This window comes from Entelurus aequoreus, linkage group LG25, assembly GCF_033978785.1.
Source record: "Entelurus aequoreus isolate RoL-2023_Sb linkage group LG25, RoL_Eaeq_v1.1, whole genome shotgun sequence".
In the NCBI taxonomy this organism is placed as follows: domain Eukaryota; kingdom Metazoa; phylum Chordata; class Actinopteri; order Syngnathiformes; family Syngnathidae; genus Entelurus; species Entelurus aequoreus.
In genome coordinates this window covers 21,560,285-21,576,495 of record NC_084755.1, presented here as the reverse complement: position 1 = coordinate 21,576,495, position 16,211 = coordinate 21,560,285, and the positions used below count along the sequence as shown (strand labels likewise).

Genomic DNA, 16,211 nt, shown 5'->3' with positions numbered 1-16,211 from the left:
ATCGTCATTCAAATGTATGATTGGACAGTTCATTCAAAAATAGGCGGGATTATAAATCAAATCTCTACAGCGATTAGTCCACTCTGACGTCAGTTTCAAAGCCCTCGTTTGATTGGTGGTTTGCCGAGGGGGGATTAATATAATGATTTGGACTGCTTGAACCGCAATGGAGGTTTAATGAGGATCTCTATCAATTCCGGTGTTTATTTGTTCACAACTTTTACGTAGTCAACTACTTGTGCTCTTTATATTCGTCGACGTTTTGACATACAGCTGTAGCCCGGAAAAAGGCTTGGGGGCTTCTTTTAAAGTGTTTCTTCGTGTGTGTTTGAGGAAGGAAATAGTCTGAAGCTAAAGCTATGTAGCTAGCAAATCTCATACATTGGCTATAGTGACCTGTCAACTTGCACCCTCTTATCAGTCATTTACTAAGGTAAGTGTTTTGTATGTTTTTTTAAATTTGTATATATTTTTTTGACATAATATGGACTTGAATTGATTTACGTGGACCCCGACTTAAACAAGTTGAAAAACTTATTCGGGTGTTACCATTTAGTGGTCAATTGTACGGAATATGTACTGAACTGTGCAACCTACTAATAAAAGTTTCAATCAATCAAAAAAAGTGCAAGTCATTAACTACAGCAGTGACGTAACTGTGTTAAAAGTTAAATCTGGGTAGCCATGTTGACGGTGGATAAGATCAGATGCTATCAGCTTCACCTGCGTGTCATCGGCAACGTCGTATTTTGTTGATTTTTTGCTGACATGTTTGTTGTTTTGCTGGCAGTTTGCAGGCATGACCGAGTACAAGCTTGTGGTGGTCGGTGCAGGAGGCGTTGGCAAGAGTGCGCTCACCATCCAGCTCATCCAGAATCACTTTGTGGATGAATATGATCCCACCATTGAGGTGCGAAGGACCTTTAACGTTATCGTGCCATGTCTTTCACTTTTCTCTCTCCGTGGTGTCTGTTTTACTTTTGGTGTAATGTAAACTCCACTTTTTGAGAATTTTTCTCATCAGCTTCAATACTTAATATTCAAACGTCTTCCCCTTTTCTGTGCCTTGTAAATTTTAAAGAGAAATAAGAGGTAAGAGATGCAGGTAATGGAAATAAAATCTATTCCACCTATAAAGCCCTCTAAAAACCATTCAACAAAGCTTTAAACAAATGCTGTATGTACAGTATAGGCCAAAAGTTTGGACACACCTTCTCATTCACAACACACCTCATTGATAAAGCAATAAATTCCACTAAGGCACACCTGTGAAGTGAAAACTATCTCTTGAAGCTCATCGAGGGAATGCCAATAGTGTGCAAAGCAGTAATCAGAGCAAAGGGTGGCTATTTTGAAGAATCTAGAATATAAAACATGTTTTCAGTTATTTCACCTTTTTTTGTTAAGTACATCACTCCATGTGTGTTCATTCATAGTTTTGATGCCTTCAGTGACAATCTACAATGTAAATAGTCATGAACATAAAGAAAACACATTGAATGAGAAGGTGTCCAAACTTTTGGCCTGTACTGTACATACAGCATGTGTTTAAAGCTTTGTTGAATGTTTTTTAGAGGGCTTTATAGGTGGAATAGATTGTATTACCATTACCTGCATCTCTTACCTCTTACTTATCTTTAAAATTTACAAGCCACAGAAAAGGGGAAGACGTTTGAACATTAAGATTGAAGCTGATAGGCAAAATTCCATAAAAAGTGGAGTTTACTTAGAATATGTTCCCCATACTAAAGTGGGGCGGCATTGCTCGGTTGGTAGAGAGGCCGTGCCAGCAAATTGAGGGTTCCAGGTTCGATTCCCGCTTTCGCCATCCAAGTCACTGCCGTTGTGTCCTTGGGCAAGACACTTTACCCACCTGCTCCCAGTGCCACCCACAGTGGTTTAAATGTAACTTAGATATTGGGTTTCACTATGTAAAAGCGCTTTGAGTCACTAGAGAAAAGCGCTATATAAATATAATTCACTACACTACACCACTACCCACATTGAATGAGAAGGTGTGTCCAAACTTTTGGCCTGTTCTGTAAGTATGTATTGTAGTAACCAGCAATTCACAATTACATGTAGTATTTACAATATTTTGCTCATATGAGGCAATACCAAAACTTCTCTTTTTGGCATCATTGATTTCATAATGCCCATAGCAAAGGAAGGTTGGTTGCTATGTATCTAAACGTGTTCAACAAGAACATAAAACAGTGACTTGCAATGTCGTCTCCTACTGTGATGCCGACTGACTGATAGGATTGTTGTATCTTTCTGGAGATGATACAACAAGATATTCAGAATAATCATTAATAATGCTTTAATGTTATCATGCCATGTCTTTCACTATTATCTCCTTTGTGGGTTACATGGTGTCTGTTTTACTTTTGGTGTAGTGTAAACTCCACTTTTTATGGAATTTTGCCCATCAGCTTCAATCCTTAATGTTCAAACGTCTTCCCCTTTTTCTGTGCCTTGTAAATTATAAAGAGAAATAAGAGTTAAAAGATGCAGGTAATGGGAATACAATCTATTCCACCTATAAAGCCCTCTAAAAACCATTCAAAAAAGCTTTAAACACATGCTGTATGTACAGTACAGGCCAAAAGTTTGGACACACCTTCTCCTCATTCAATGCGTTTTCTTTATGTTCATGACTATTTACATTGTAGATTGTCACCGAAGGCATCAAATTTATGAATGAACACATGTGGAGTTGTGTACCTAACAAAAAAAGGTGAACATATTTTATATTCTATTTTCTTCGAAACAGCCACCCTTTGCTCTGGTTACTGCTTTGCACACTCTTGGCATTCTCTCGATGAGCTTCAAGAGGTAGTCACCTGAAATGGTTTTCACTTCACAGCTGTGTCTTATGGTTGATTAGTGGAATTTCTTGTTTTATCAATGGGGTTGGGACCATCAGTTGTGTTGTGAATGAGAAGGTGTGTCCAAACATTTGGCCTGTACTGTATGTAAGGTAGTAACACACACATTCATCCTAACATGTAGTATTTACAGTATTTGTGTCATTTTAAACATTACTGTAACTTCTTTCCTGGGTGCACTGGTTTGACAGAGCGCCTGGCAACAAACGTTACGTCCGCCAGTAACGAGGAGAACACTTTCTGTGTTTGCTACCACTAATGGCAGACTTTGTGAGAGCCTTGGAGTGTTATCATGTAGCACTAACATTTCAAATAATGGTTCCAACCCCATTGATAAAGCAAGAAATTCCACTAATCAACCCTGATAAGGCACACCTGTGAAGTGAAAACCATTTCAGGTGACTACCTCTTGAAGTTCGTGGAGAGAATGCCCAAGAGTGTGCAAAGCCGTAATCAGAGCAAAGGGTGGCTGTTTGGAAGAAACTAGAATATAAAACATGTTTTCAGTTATTTCACCTTTTTTGTTAAGTACATAACTCCACATGTGTAAATCTAGTGACAATCTACAATGTAAATAGTCATGAAAACAAAGAAAACACATTGAATGAGAAGGTTTGTCCAAACCTTTGGCCTGTATCGTAAGTATGTATTGTAGTCACCAGCAATTCACAATTACATGTAATATTTACAATGTTTTGCTAATTTGAGACATTACCATAGCTTCTCTTTTTGGCACCATTGATTTCATAATGCCCGTAGCAAAGGAAGTGTTGGTTGCTATGTACGGTACTAAACTTTTTCAACAAGAACATAAAACAGTGACTTACAATGTCGTCTCCTACTGGGATGACGACCGACGGATGGGATGGTTGTATCTTTCTGGAGGTGCTAAATTCAAAATAATCCTCACTACTCGGATAAAAAATCTTTCTTGTGATGTTGTGGTGGTTCTATGCTGCATTCTATTTGTTAAAAAACATATAGTATCAAGTTAGTAGGGTGTTTGCTTTTAAAGGGAAACTGCACTTTTCCCCTTTTATAAAGTTGTAACTGAATATACATTTTAAACATAAAATATGTCAAAAACTTAATCAATAAGGACTCTAGTGGTGATACAAAAGAATAATAGTACTGAAAAATATCCATCAAGCACACAATCAAACCCGGTTAAAACAAAATGAAGAAAATGATTCCTACTCCTTTTCAAACAACCCCTAAGAGATATGTAAATTTTATGGTGTGCCACTTTACATGTTAGAAATAAACCTAAACCAAACCAAGTTAATGTGATGGTTTCTGAATGACAGCCAGCAAGGCTCACTGGCGACAAAGAGTGTCATGTCATCTTTTTTAGCAGTGTATTGTGTCAACAATATGTATTTTATTGGCTTAATTCTCTGACCGTTATCTCTGTCATGGCTTTAAGATGTCCAACTAGTTCATTGACAAACAGTTCAACTGGTTGCGCCACAAAGCGTTCACTAAGGTACAGAATTTCAGTGTGCGTGTTTGCTAAAGTGCTAATGCTGTCCTGTGCCGCTCGCAGGACTCCTACAGGAAGCAGGTGGTGATCGACGGAGAGACGTGTCTGTTGGACATCCTGGACACTGCGGGTCAGGAGGAGTACAGCGCCATGAGGGACCAATACATGAGGACAGGGGAGGGCTTCCTCTGCGTGTACGCCATCAACAACACCAAGTCCTTTGAGGATGTTCACCTCTACAGGTACCTGCTATGGCTGTATAGGAGGGAGAGTTGAAAGTGTCAAAATAAAAGCCCTGCAGCATGTGCACACTTGACGTCAGCGACATGAACGCTAACATACTAAAAGAACAATGATTGTTTGAAAGTTCCTCTTGCACAGAACTCTATTTGAACTTGTTTGATGGTGTTGTTTTTGGAAACATACTGTAGGTCTAAACCAAAGACACAAAAATAGAACAAAACCCTCTTAAGTTTGTCTTTATTCCTGTGATTCTGAAATGACACTAATACAAAGTGTCTGAACTGACATGCGTGCGTGGGTTTAGATTTGATTTCCTTTGGGTTATATTTGTACTAACTGGAAATTGTGTAAAGGAAGCTGAGGGATGCTTTTAAATGTACATACAGTAGTGCATGTAATGTGATCACATCCATTAAATGTTACCTACAGTCACTGATTTATGCACACTAGTAGTGGTTCACTACGGCGACAACTAATAGGATAGTAATGTGTGCAATAATCAATTGATTAGTCCTGTCTTGAAGCAATTGTGGCAAAATGAAGTGCACTATTTGGCTGCAACCAGCAGAGGTGCTGTCGATTCAGGAGCCTCAGCGCCATGTAGAAAGAGAGTCTGGCCAACTAAACTTGCGCCATGATTGCTACCGATGACGTGTGCGGCTGTGCACGGATGCATGCATTGCAGTCGTTCTGACATTAGTTTTTCTAACAAACTAAACCATATTAATACGTCTAAAATAGTTCTAAACAGACTCCAGCTCATAAATTTACAATAAAACATGCTTTTATTTTGTAAAAGTATAATTTTGCGCTTTATACATTAATGCAGTGTTTTGTGACCAGCGGACCATCTAACATGCACCTGACGGTGCAATAAAGGTAAAAAAAATACACAGAACGGCCGAAAAAAACAAAACTTATTACCCTCATTTTGCTAAAATCTTTTATTAGTTTTGGACCAACAATCACTTAGAAATTATGACTTTTGTGTGAAGTATGTTAACTGTGGTGTCTGCCTCCAATGTATTTGTAATCACTGTACGTATCACTCATTATTTATTATTCTAACTCATAAATAAACATTGATTGATTGATTGATCTTTCTTTTTTGTATTATGCTATGTGATCAAGAGTGCTATTGTATTTATTTCCCCATATTTCAGCTCATTAACTCAGATATGGTAGCGAGCAGTATAGAATATGGAGTGATTTTTGGTCCAGAACATATTGTGCTTTATTCTTTATTGATGTATTTTTTGCCACTTGTTTTATATTTTGTATATGAAATTCCCAGGTCGTTTTCTCATCTATTATTACACTCATAATGTGGTTTATTTTACTCATTTAATCTCCGTCTATTTGTATTTGTGGCATTTTTACATGTCGAAATACTAACGAGGAAGCGCCGCAAACACAGCATCAGCTCAAAGTTAGTAGCAGTAATGGCGCCCTGTAGTCACATGGCCAACTCTCACTATACACGACTCTGAGGAGCCTCTCCCACACTGCTGGTGAGTGGTTACAGAAGATGACAAAGGTATTTATCTGTGCATTTCACACAGAACCCAGCAAAGCCGGTTCAAACAGCAACACAGTATCTTTCTACAAAGAATCAGTGAGTAGGGCTGTAGCAATTCGATTAGGAAAAAAAGCATCGATTTGTATTTTGTTGATTTGATGATTTTTAATGAGTAAAACACGCCGACATATGTTTTCACAAGACTGCTCCATGACCGAGTGATGCACCTATTGGTGATGCAGCTCACACTGCTGGTAATGTGGCTTGTGTGAGTGTGTGTGGCGGGACCAGCGGAGCAAGATGGCTCAAAGAAAAACGATAAGGTGGAAAGAGAGCAAAGGGTCCAAAAAAGACCGACATTGTGTTGAAATGTTTTCACTGTCAAACAGAGCTAACATTTCACAATATCACTACACCAGTGATACAACATGACCAAAAACCAAATAAACGCCCTTGTGCAAATAACCGCCCATGTCCTAATAGCCGCCCGGGGTCTGAACCCATTTTGTGAATTAAACGCCTCTTCCTAATAACCACCCATGTCCAAATAGCCGCCCATGGGCTGTTATTTGCATAATTTAGATTAAAATCATATTGATTTCCTTAAACCCAATTTATAAGCTAAAAGGAAAAGCAAAGGTGCAGTAATTCTGGTAATTACGGTAACAGCAGACTTTACGTGGGGATTCTGGGTAATCAACATATTGCAATGGGTCACCGCATATAGCGTAACACACACTCAACGACAACAACAAACCCACGAGGAAAAGTTTCAACATGGCAAGCAACAGTAGCAGTGAGTTGAATGAACAGGATACCGGTACACCACAACTGATGGACGGGAATACTTTAAGGGGGAAGAAGAACAGAAAGTTTGACTTAAAGTTCAAGCTTGCGGTTGTGAAGTATGCGGAGCAGAATTCTGGTTTGGCAGCGGCCAGGCAGTTGAACATTGACCCAAAACGTGTAAGAGAATGGAAACAAAAAAGGGAGAACTACTATCTCAGTCGGCAATCGATGGAAAACGGGCTCGCTTATCTGGTGGAGGTAGGAAGAAAGTGAGCGACGAGCTTGATGCTAATTTGTGTCAGTGGATACATCACGTATGCTGCTTTATTTAAAACTTGGGAGTACTGTAGCCTTTATTTTATTTAAGTGACAGTGATGTAGCAGCTGGCTACGGGGTGTTAGCCAATGGCTTTGGCTGGGGGGGTGGGACTTCCGGGGAAGTTAGGGAAGTGACATTGTTGATAGGAAGTGTTGGTTCGAGTTTTCCCGGGAAAGAGGAGAGACGCACATTGGAGCTGTTGTGTGGTTACATTGCATCTTGTATAATAAGGACAAGACAAACGAAGAAGTCTATGAGCCTACATTCCTGGGATTGTTACAGTATTATTGTTCTGTTTTGATGGTGGGTTTTATACTTGAGTACTTGGTACCATCATTTTATTTTTCCCCGTAGGCTGCTTTATTTAACAAGTTTATTTATTTTTAGTATTGGTATTCTATTTGACAATTGTTGCACTACTGCCATATTGAGGCCTTGTTGATCTCTTGTCTTTTGATAGCCTACCTCATGTTGATCTCTTGTTTTTTTGTTTGTATGTTTACAATAGCTTTTACATTTAAAGTTTTTTGTACGAAAAAAAAATACTGGACAGTAACCATTGTAACCAAATAATGGCCTGGTGCAGGCTGGTGCAAAAATAAATAAAAGCCTTGTGCAAATAACCGCCCATGTCCTAATAGCCGCCCGGGGTCTGACCCCATTTTGTGAAATAAACGCCCGGGCTACTATTTGGTAATATACTGTATTTAAGAGCAGCAAACAGAAGATTGCATAACGAATGTTTTATTCAAACACATTTGAGGACATCTTCAGTTTGTATGCTAATGCTAACAAGTTCTTAGTCCGAAACCAAACACCGCTCCTCCAATTAATACATTTTTTAAAGTTGTTTGTGTTAAAGTTAAATTGTTAAACACATTGTCACTACATTTATCAGTCTTTTTGTTTAGTTTGGTTCTTTATTTCTTACCTGGTTTTTGGCTACACAGGTTGTTTTGTACTTGTTTTTCCAACATAACATATCGTGATGCTCCTGTGGTAAAAGTACAATTTCAATGTTATGTGCATTAATAAGAAGAAATAATGAAGTTCGTTAGAAAAATCCTTCTTCAACTATTTTCCCTAAAAGATGCATTGAAGTTTGACAGTGTGTTTTATTCGATTATTCTGACAAATGACTCAATAGATTACTCGATGACTAAAATAATCGATAGCTGCAGTCCTATAAGTGAATGTCCAGAGTCACAGTATTGTCCAGGCCTCTGCTTTTTCCTTTCACACAGCCGCTGTCATGCCTATGGTACTACTTTAGGACTCGGAATATTCCTGCCGGTGCTGTTTAGAGTCAAGTATTGTAAAAAGTTGTGTCTTATGTGCAACTGGAAAGAGCTCCAAAAGAGGAACAAGATTGCAGCGACATCCTCACAATACAGCAGTCGTATGTAGGTGGTCTTGATCTCTTGTTGCTTGGTCTTCCTGTTCCCAGAGAGCAGATCAACAGGGTGAAGGACAGCGACAGTGTTCCTATGGTGCTGGTGGGCAACAAGAGTGACCTGAGCTCACGCTCCGTGGAGACGCGACAGGCACAGGAGCTGGCCAGAAGCTACGGCGTTCCGTTTGTGGAGACCTCCGCCAAAACCAGACAGGTAGGTGGCGAAGATGGCTGAGTAGATGTTGTATGTATCTGGGTAAAATACTCCATTTGATGGATTATACATCAATTATCTTTTACATGTTGCAACATCGATTCACAGGGCGTAATATCGATTACCCTGCCCACCACTGTAGCTGCAGCAGTGTTACTCACAGACTATGCTAATGATCATAAACATCTGACTGAAACTGGTATTGATTATATTTGTAGCTCAGACTCTTGTAAGATCAAAACTTAAAGGACGCACTCGGGAGGTACTTTTGTGCACGTCTTCATTTTCCTACACGCAGCACTGTCAAGTGCACTAGTAAAACCAAACACAATAAAATCTATACATAAAGCATTTCATCCAGTCTGACTGCGCTAGCAAAATAAGAGTCTCAGAATTACAGGATTACTGTTATTATTTTGCACTTGAAATAATATTTCCATGCATTTTGCAGTGATGGAATGTGGCAATACAATTACACTTCCTTTATTTCCAAATTGCACTTTTTGAGACTTCTAAGAAATTCTAAACTGTCCAAGGTTGTTTATTGTGAAGACAAATTTGTGTTTTGTAACAGATTTGAGACATTTTCAATATTAAGTCTAGATCAAATTGAATTGTGATTAATCGGTTCAGAACCTTATGAATGGAAATCGAATCAATTTTGGAACTTGGGCAATATACCAGCCCTAATGTTGACACACATTTACAGTTAGGTGTACAATTACAACACTGTATGTACAACTCTTCTACTTCTGAACCGCTACAGTTCAAAAAGGTCGTGTTGTGTCTGAAACTACACCGCATGGTGAAGCTGTTATTAATCCCCAAGATTTGACCCCATGAATCAGATTGACTTGAAATGTTTTGCTGTACCTTTTAGGGTGTTGAACCATATCACCTCCAAATTTGAGCAAGATTGGTTAAAAAAACATCAAGCAAAAGGTTTTTAGCAGCTAATTAAGGCTGAAACGATGCGTCGACGTAATCGACGTCATCGGTTACGTAAATACGTCGACGCCGTTTTTGTGCGTCGACGCGTCGCATATTTACGTCACACTACCGTCATGGCGAAGTGCAAAGCAGACGATCAAAGCAGACGATGCGAGCGGTGCGAGCGAGGGAGAAAAATCACGCCAAAAGTCGTCAAAAGTGTGGAAGTATTTCAATACACAGCCTAATAATGTTGTTTTATGCACACTGTGTCGAGCGAAAATGGCCTATCATAGCAGCACAACGGCTATGAACGAACGTTTGAAAAGAAAACCATCAACCATCAACTAGTCAATCGTCCGCGTGAGCATATGTTGTCATCATTACACAAAAACATGAATGTGTCATTTGTATCTGCTAGGGGTGTAACGGTACGTGTTTTGTATTGAACCGTTTCGGTACGGGGCTTTCGGTTCGGTACGGGGGTGTACCGAACGAGTTTCTAAGCTAAAGCTAACTTTAGCTGCTAAAGTCTTAACAAGCTGCTTCGCTCCTTCTGCCTCTGTCTCAGCACGCAGCATTGTCCCACCCACACAACCATCTGATTGGTACACACGAAGCATTATCAGCCAATCAGCAGTGCGTATTCAGAGCGTTACCAGCCAATCAGCAGTGCGTATTCAGAGCGTTACCAGCCAATCAGCAGTGCGTATTCAGAGCGTTACCAGCCAATCAGCAGTGTGTATTCAGAGCGCATGTAGTCAGCGCTTCAGCGTGGAGCAGATAGGTGTTTAGCAGGTGAGCATCAGGCAGCGGACTCTCCCCAAATGATAATAAACACCTCCCAGTCAACTACTAGTAACATCACTATGAGCCCGTTGACCTTCTAGAAACTTAAACTGCAGCTCAGCTCGCTCGCAGTCCTGGCTTGAGGTGAAGGCTAATTACCTCTCAGTTCCAGCCACATCGACCCCTTCTGAGCGTCTATTTTCAGCTGCTGGGAATATTGTAAACAAGAAAAGAACCAGAGCATGTAGACATGCTAACCTTTCTTCATTACAACTGTTAGTCACTCACTGGAATGAGTAGAATTGGTTATTGTGTACTGTGTTGGACTGGATGTTTATTTTGCACATTTTAAAAGCAATACTTAATGTTTACAGTGCTCCAGAATATTTAGATTGGCACTTTTTTGTATTGGATGTTTATCTTTATTTTTGCACATTTTAGCAAATAAGAAATACTTTCACTTTTGTTGAAATGTTTACACTGTTGTTACAGAATATTTCGTTTTACACTTTTTTGTATTGGATGTTTATCTTTATTTTTGCACATTTTAAAGCAAAATAAGCAATACTTTTACTTTTGAAATGCTTATACTATTGCAGAATATTAAGATTTGCACTGGATGTTGACTTTTATATTTGCACATTAAAAAGCAAATAAGCTACTTTTAATTTTGTTAAAGGTTAAAAGTTTTAAATGTTTACATTGTTACAGAATATTTAGTCATGTTGTTGTCAATGTTGACTGAGTGGCCATACTTCTTTTTTTTTGTAAATAAAAGCCATGCCTTTTGAAAAAAATGGCCTACATTTATTTTTTCATCTTCATTTTGAATAAAAAAATAATCGGTAAAAGGAAAAAAAAAATCTATAGATTAATCGAAAAAAAATCTATAGATTAACCGATTAATCGAAAAAAATAATCTATAGATTAATCGATAGAAAAATAATCGTTAGCTGCAGCCTTACAGCTAATTGTCCATAAGTCAGTGATCATTTCTCTGATTATAAAACTCTGAATATAGCAGTATTACACGAATGCTAGCATGTCTTCCTAATCCATTTTAAAGCAACCCATAGAGGGTGCTACTAATGTCCTTTTACACCAGTGTGACCCGGATTTTTTTGTTTTTGGTAGGGCGTGGAGGAAGCGTTCTACTCGCTAGTACGAGAGATCAGAAGATACAAGGAGACCAATCGCAGCAACAAGAAGAGCAAGAAGAACACTCAGAGACGTTGCATGATACTATAGCAACACACCCACGCACACACACACACACACACCCATCCCTCCCTTATGCCAGGTAGGTACCATCATCTGAAATGTAGTTTTCCATTTAATGCTGTGAACTTTTATTTTCTGAAGCCCAAACTAAACGTTTAGTATGCAGCATTTTTTAAATTTTAGGTAAAAAACATTTGTTGCTCCAGTAAATAGTGTCGCTGCACTTTGACTGATGACTCATTCAGGGCAAATGGCAACAGGCTGGTGACGTTCATGAGTTTTGTTTTGTTTTTTGCTATTAATTTTCGGCACAAGTCCATAAAAATAACTTTTTGATTTTATTCTCTAGTGTCATTTTTTCCCCCCTAAAACTAACCTTCCACATTAACCAAATTCCATGCACTGACCAAGTGACATCAAGTGGACCAAATGTAGCCACACGGAGGCGCTGTAGCAAAATTACTTAAGGATTTTTGGCCTAAGAGAATAATTTCTTTTTTCCAGTTGGTATTTATTTATGTTTCTGCTTGTAGTTGAGAACAGAGGACATGAACTTCAAAAAAAGTTCTGATTAATTACAAATACTTTATTCTGCACTTTCAACAGCAAACTACAATAAACTCTAAAACTTGTATAGTAGTAATAAAAGTGTTTCATTGTAACAGAAATTTAGCGTGGCGACTTATGAAACTTGACACACATCCAGTCTGCAGCTCCTCCTGAAGTGGAGCAGCTTGAAAGTGAAAGTACATTACTAGTTCAACAATGTCTGATTGATTGATTGATTGAGACTTTTATTAGTAGGTTGCACAGTGAAGTACATATTCCGTACAATTGACCACTAAATGGTAACACCCGAATAAGTTTTTCAACTTGTTTAAGTCGGGGTCCACTTAAATTGATTCATGATACAGATATATACTATCATATATACTATCATCATAATACAGTCATCACACAAGATAATCACATTGAATTATTTACATTATTTACAATCAGGAGTGTGGAGGGGGGGTGGGGTGGGGGGGGGGATATGGACATCAAGTAGTGGACATAGAGAGAGAGAGAGAGAGAGAGAGAGAGAGAGAGAGAGAGAGAGAGATCAGAAGGCATAAGAAAAAGAATCTGCATTTGATTGTTTACATTTGATTATTAGCAATCCGGGGAGGGTGTTAGTTTAGGGTTGTAGCTGCCTGGAGGTGAACTTTTATAGCGGTTTTGAAGGAGGATAGAGATGCCCTTTCTTTTATACCTGTTGGGAGCGCATTCCACATTGATGTGGCATAGAAAGAGAATGAGTTAAGACCTTTGTTAGTTCGGAATCTGGGTTTAACGTGGTTAGTGGAGCACCCCCTGGTGTTGTGGTTATGGCGGTCATTTACGTTAAGGAAGTAGTTTGACATGTACTTCGGTATCAGGGAGGTGTAGCGGATTTTATAGACTAGGCTCAGTGCAAGTTGTTTAACTCTGTCCTCCACCTTGAGCCAGCCCACTTTAGAGAAGTGGGTAGGAGTGAGGTGGGATCTGGGGTGGAGGTCTAGAAGTAACCTGACTAGCTTGTTCTGAGATGTTTGGAGTTTAGATTTGAGGGTTTTGGAGGTGCTAGGGTACCAGGAGGTGCATGCGTAATCGAAAAAGGGTTGAACGAGAGTTCCCGCCAGAATCCTCAAGGTGCTTTTGTTGACCAGAGAGGAAATTCTGTAGAGAAATCTCGTTCGTTGGTTAACCTTTTTGATTACCTTGGTTGCCATTTTATCACAGGAAAGGTTAGCCTCTAGAATGGAACCTAGGTAGGTGACCTCATCTTTCCTGGTGATGACACTGTCACCTACTTTTATGGTGAAGTGATTGACTCTCTTAAGTTTGATGTGGGACCCAAACAGGATGGATTCTGTTTTACCCAAGTGGATGGATAGCTTGTTGTCAGCGAGCCAGGTGCAAATTCTACAGAGCTCAGCACTGAGGATTTTCTCCACCTGTGACTTGTCCTTGCCGGATACCAGCAGGGCAGAGTCATCCGCAAACAAAAACAATTCACAGTCACATGCCGATGACATGTCGTTTATGTATATTAGGAACAGTAAAGGTCCCAATATACTGCCTTGGGGGACTCCACAGTTCACCGAGAGGGGGGGGGACACGGTGCCGTTCACCTCTACCACCTGCTCCCTCCCCTCCAAGTAAGACTGCATCCAGCTCCAAGAGGTTTTGTTAAATCCGATTGCTCTGAGCTTATCCAACAGTATAGCGTGGTTAACGGTGTCAAAGGCCTTCTGAAGGTCCAGCATGACCATGCCGCAGTATTTGCCCGCGTCCACCTCATGTTTGATGTGGTCGGTCAGATAGAGAAGGCATGTGTCAGTGGAGTGGTTAGTTCTGAAGCCGGATTGGAATTTGTACATGAGTTTATTAGTGGCAAGGTAACTATCGACCTGTTCATAAACTATTTTCTCCATTACTTTCGAAATGGAGCTGAGAATAGAAACAGGTCGGTAGTTGCCAGGTTCCAATTTGCTTCCTTTTTTAAAGAGGGGAGTTACTCTTGCTATCTTAAAATCTTTTGGTACTTGGCCTTGTGTAATTGATAGGTTTATTATGTGCGTGATGATCGGGGCAATGATGGAGGCAGAGTCCCTGAGGAATCTGGAGGGAATATTATCAAGACCGGTGGCCTTGTTAGGGTGGAGCGCGCTCAATTTTTTAAACACCTCATCAGCTGTGACCATTTCTAATTTGAAATCATTGTTGGATACTCCTAGCTTTCTGTAGAAGGCTTTAATGTGTTCTACACCAAAGCGACCAGAGTGGTGGGACAGCTTGTTGACAAGAGTTGCAGCTATGCTGGTGAAAAAGGCGTTAAGTCTGCTAGCTACCTCCATTTTGTCTGTAATGAGGGAGTCACCCTCCTTGATGCTGATGTTGGTGAGTCTTGTTTTAAGTTTCTGGCTGCAACCAGGAAGCTGGTTGTTGAGAATTTTCCAGAGCTCACGTGGCTTATTCGTGTTTTCCTCTATTTTGTCGTTAATGTAATTTTTTTTTAAGGATTTAGTCAGGTTGGTTGACTTATTTCTTAATTTATTGCATTGCTTTTTGAGAGTTGAAAGGAGTAATTTGAGGTTGATATTATTGGGTTGTTTATCTACTTCTGTTTTACATTTTTGGTATTCAGAGTATTTCCTGTCTCTGTCTTTTATGGCAGCTAATAGGTCCGGATTCATCCATGGTTCCGAGCGGGCTTTGATCCTGACTGTTTTCACGGGAGCCATGTCATTTAGTATCTTTAGGAACGCCGTTTTGAAGCGATCCCAAGCGACATCGACCAGGTTGCTCGCGAGCACAGGGGACCAGTCCCACTCATCTAATTTTAAATTGAAATTGTCATTGGAGTATTTTTTGAGGGATCTGGATTGGGCTGTTATGTGGCCATTGGCTTTAGGTTTAGCTATTTTACGGGTGCAGAAGGTTAGATAGTGGTCGCTAAGACCACAGATCATGACCCCACTATTTTTTATTTTAGGCCGGTCTGAAGTGAGAATGAGATCTATGGTTGATTGGGTGGAATCACACACCCTTGTGGGTAGCGCTATTAGCTGGGAAAGACCGTGGAGATTACAAAACTTGCTGAAGGATCTGAAGACAGGCGCATCTTTGCGTTGAATATCTGTGTTCAGATCCCCAGTTATAATTTTCTCCATGTTGTCTGTCCCCGCCAAGCATTCTTCCAAAGCCCCATAGAAATCACTCTGATTAGGGGGTCTATAAACAGTCCCTATTAGTACCGGCTTAGCATTTTTAAATTTGATTTCCGCCCACACAGATTCCAGGTTATTGTGGTTAAGATCAGTGCGAGTTATGTATTTAATATCCTGGTGAATATACATACAAACGCCCCCACCGTGTTTATTCCTATCCTTTCTGATAACTGAAAAGTTTTGTATTTCTATCTCTGAATCAGAAATACTTTGATCAAATTTGGTTTCAGAGAAACACAAGATTTTTACCTTCGTGTTGAGGAACATTTCTCTGATTTGGTCGAGTTTGGCTCCAGAGAGGCTGTTCACATTAAGGTGGATGATGTGTAGTCCACTGGAACCAAAAAGAGCATCAGAGTCCGCTGTGTTGTGGTACTGACCAGAAAAATTGTTGGTTATTATTGCTGTTGCAGTTGAAGAGCAAGGAGAGAGAGGAGAGAGAGGCATATTGATCGTCCTCCAGGTGAAGGGGGAGGGAGAGAAAGGGGGAGGGGAGGGAGAGAAAGGGGGAGGGGAGGGAGAGGGAGGAGGAGGCCAGGTAGGGTTGCTGGGGGATGGGTTGGGTTTCCTTTTGGCGGGCTTTTTTGAAGACAAAGAGAAAGAGAATAACGAAAATGTTTGTGTAAAGGCGCCTCTAAATCCTGTGTATGGCGCGTCCTCGGCCGACC

At 40.0% G+C, this 16,211-nt stretch overlaps 1 protein-coding gene across 1 annotated transcript; it reads left to right on the top strand.

The window, feature by feature from the left end:
* The first annotated feature begins 116 nt into the window (after positions 1-116).
* On the top strand, positions 117-12,132 carry zgc:55558 (GTPase KRas). The gene is made up of 5 exons (XM_062036664.1): positions 117-433; positions 791-910; positions 4,438-4,616; positions 8,692-8,851; positions 11,705-12,132. Exons 2-5 carry the CDS (start codon positions 800-802, stop codon positions 11,816-11,818), a joined length of 564 nt encoding a protein of 187 aa, XP_061892648.1. The 5' UTR covers positions 117-433; positions 791-799; the 3' UTR covers positions 11,819-12,132.
* The last annotated feature ends 4,079 nt before the right edge of the window (positions 12,133-16,211 follow it).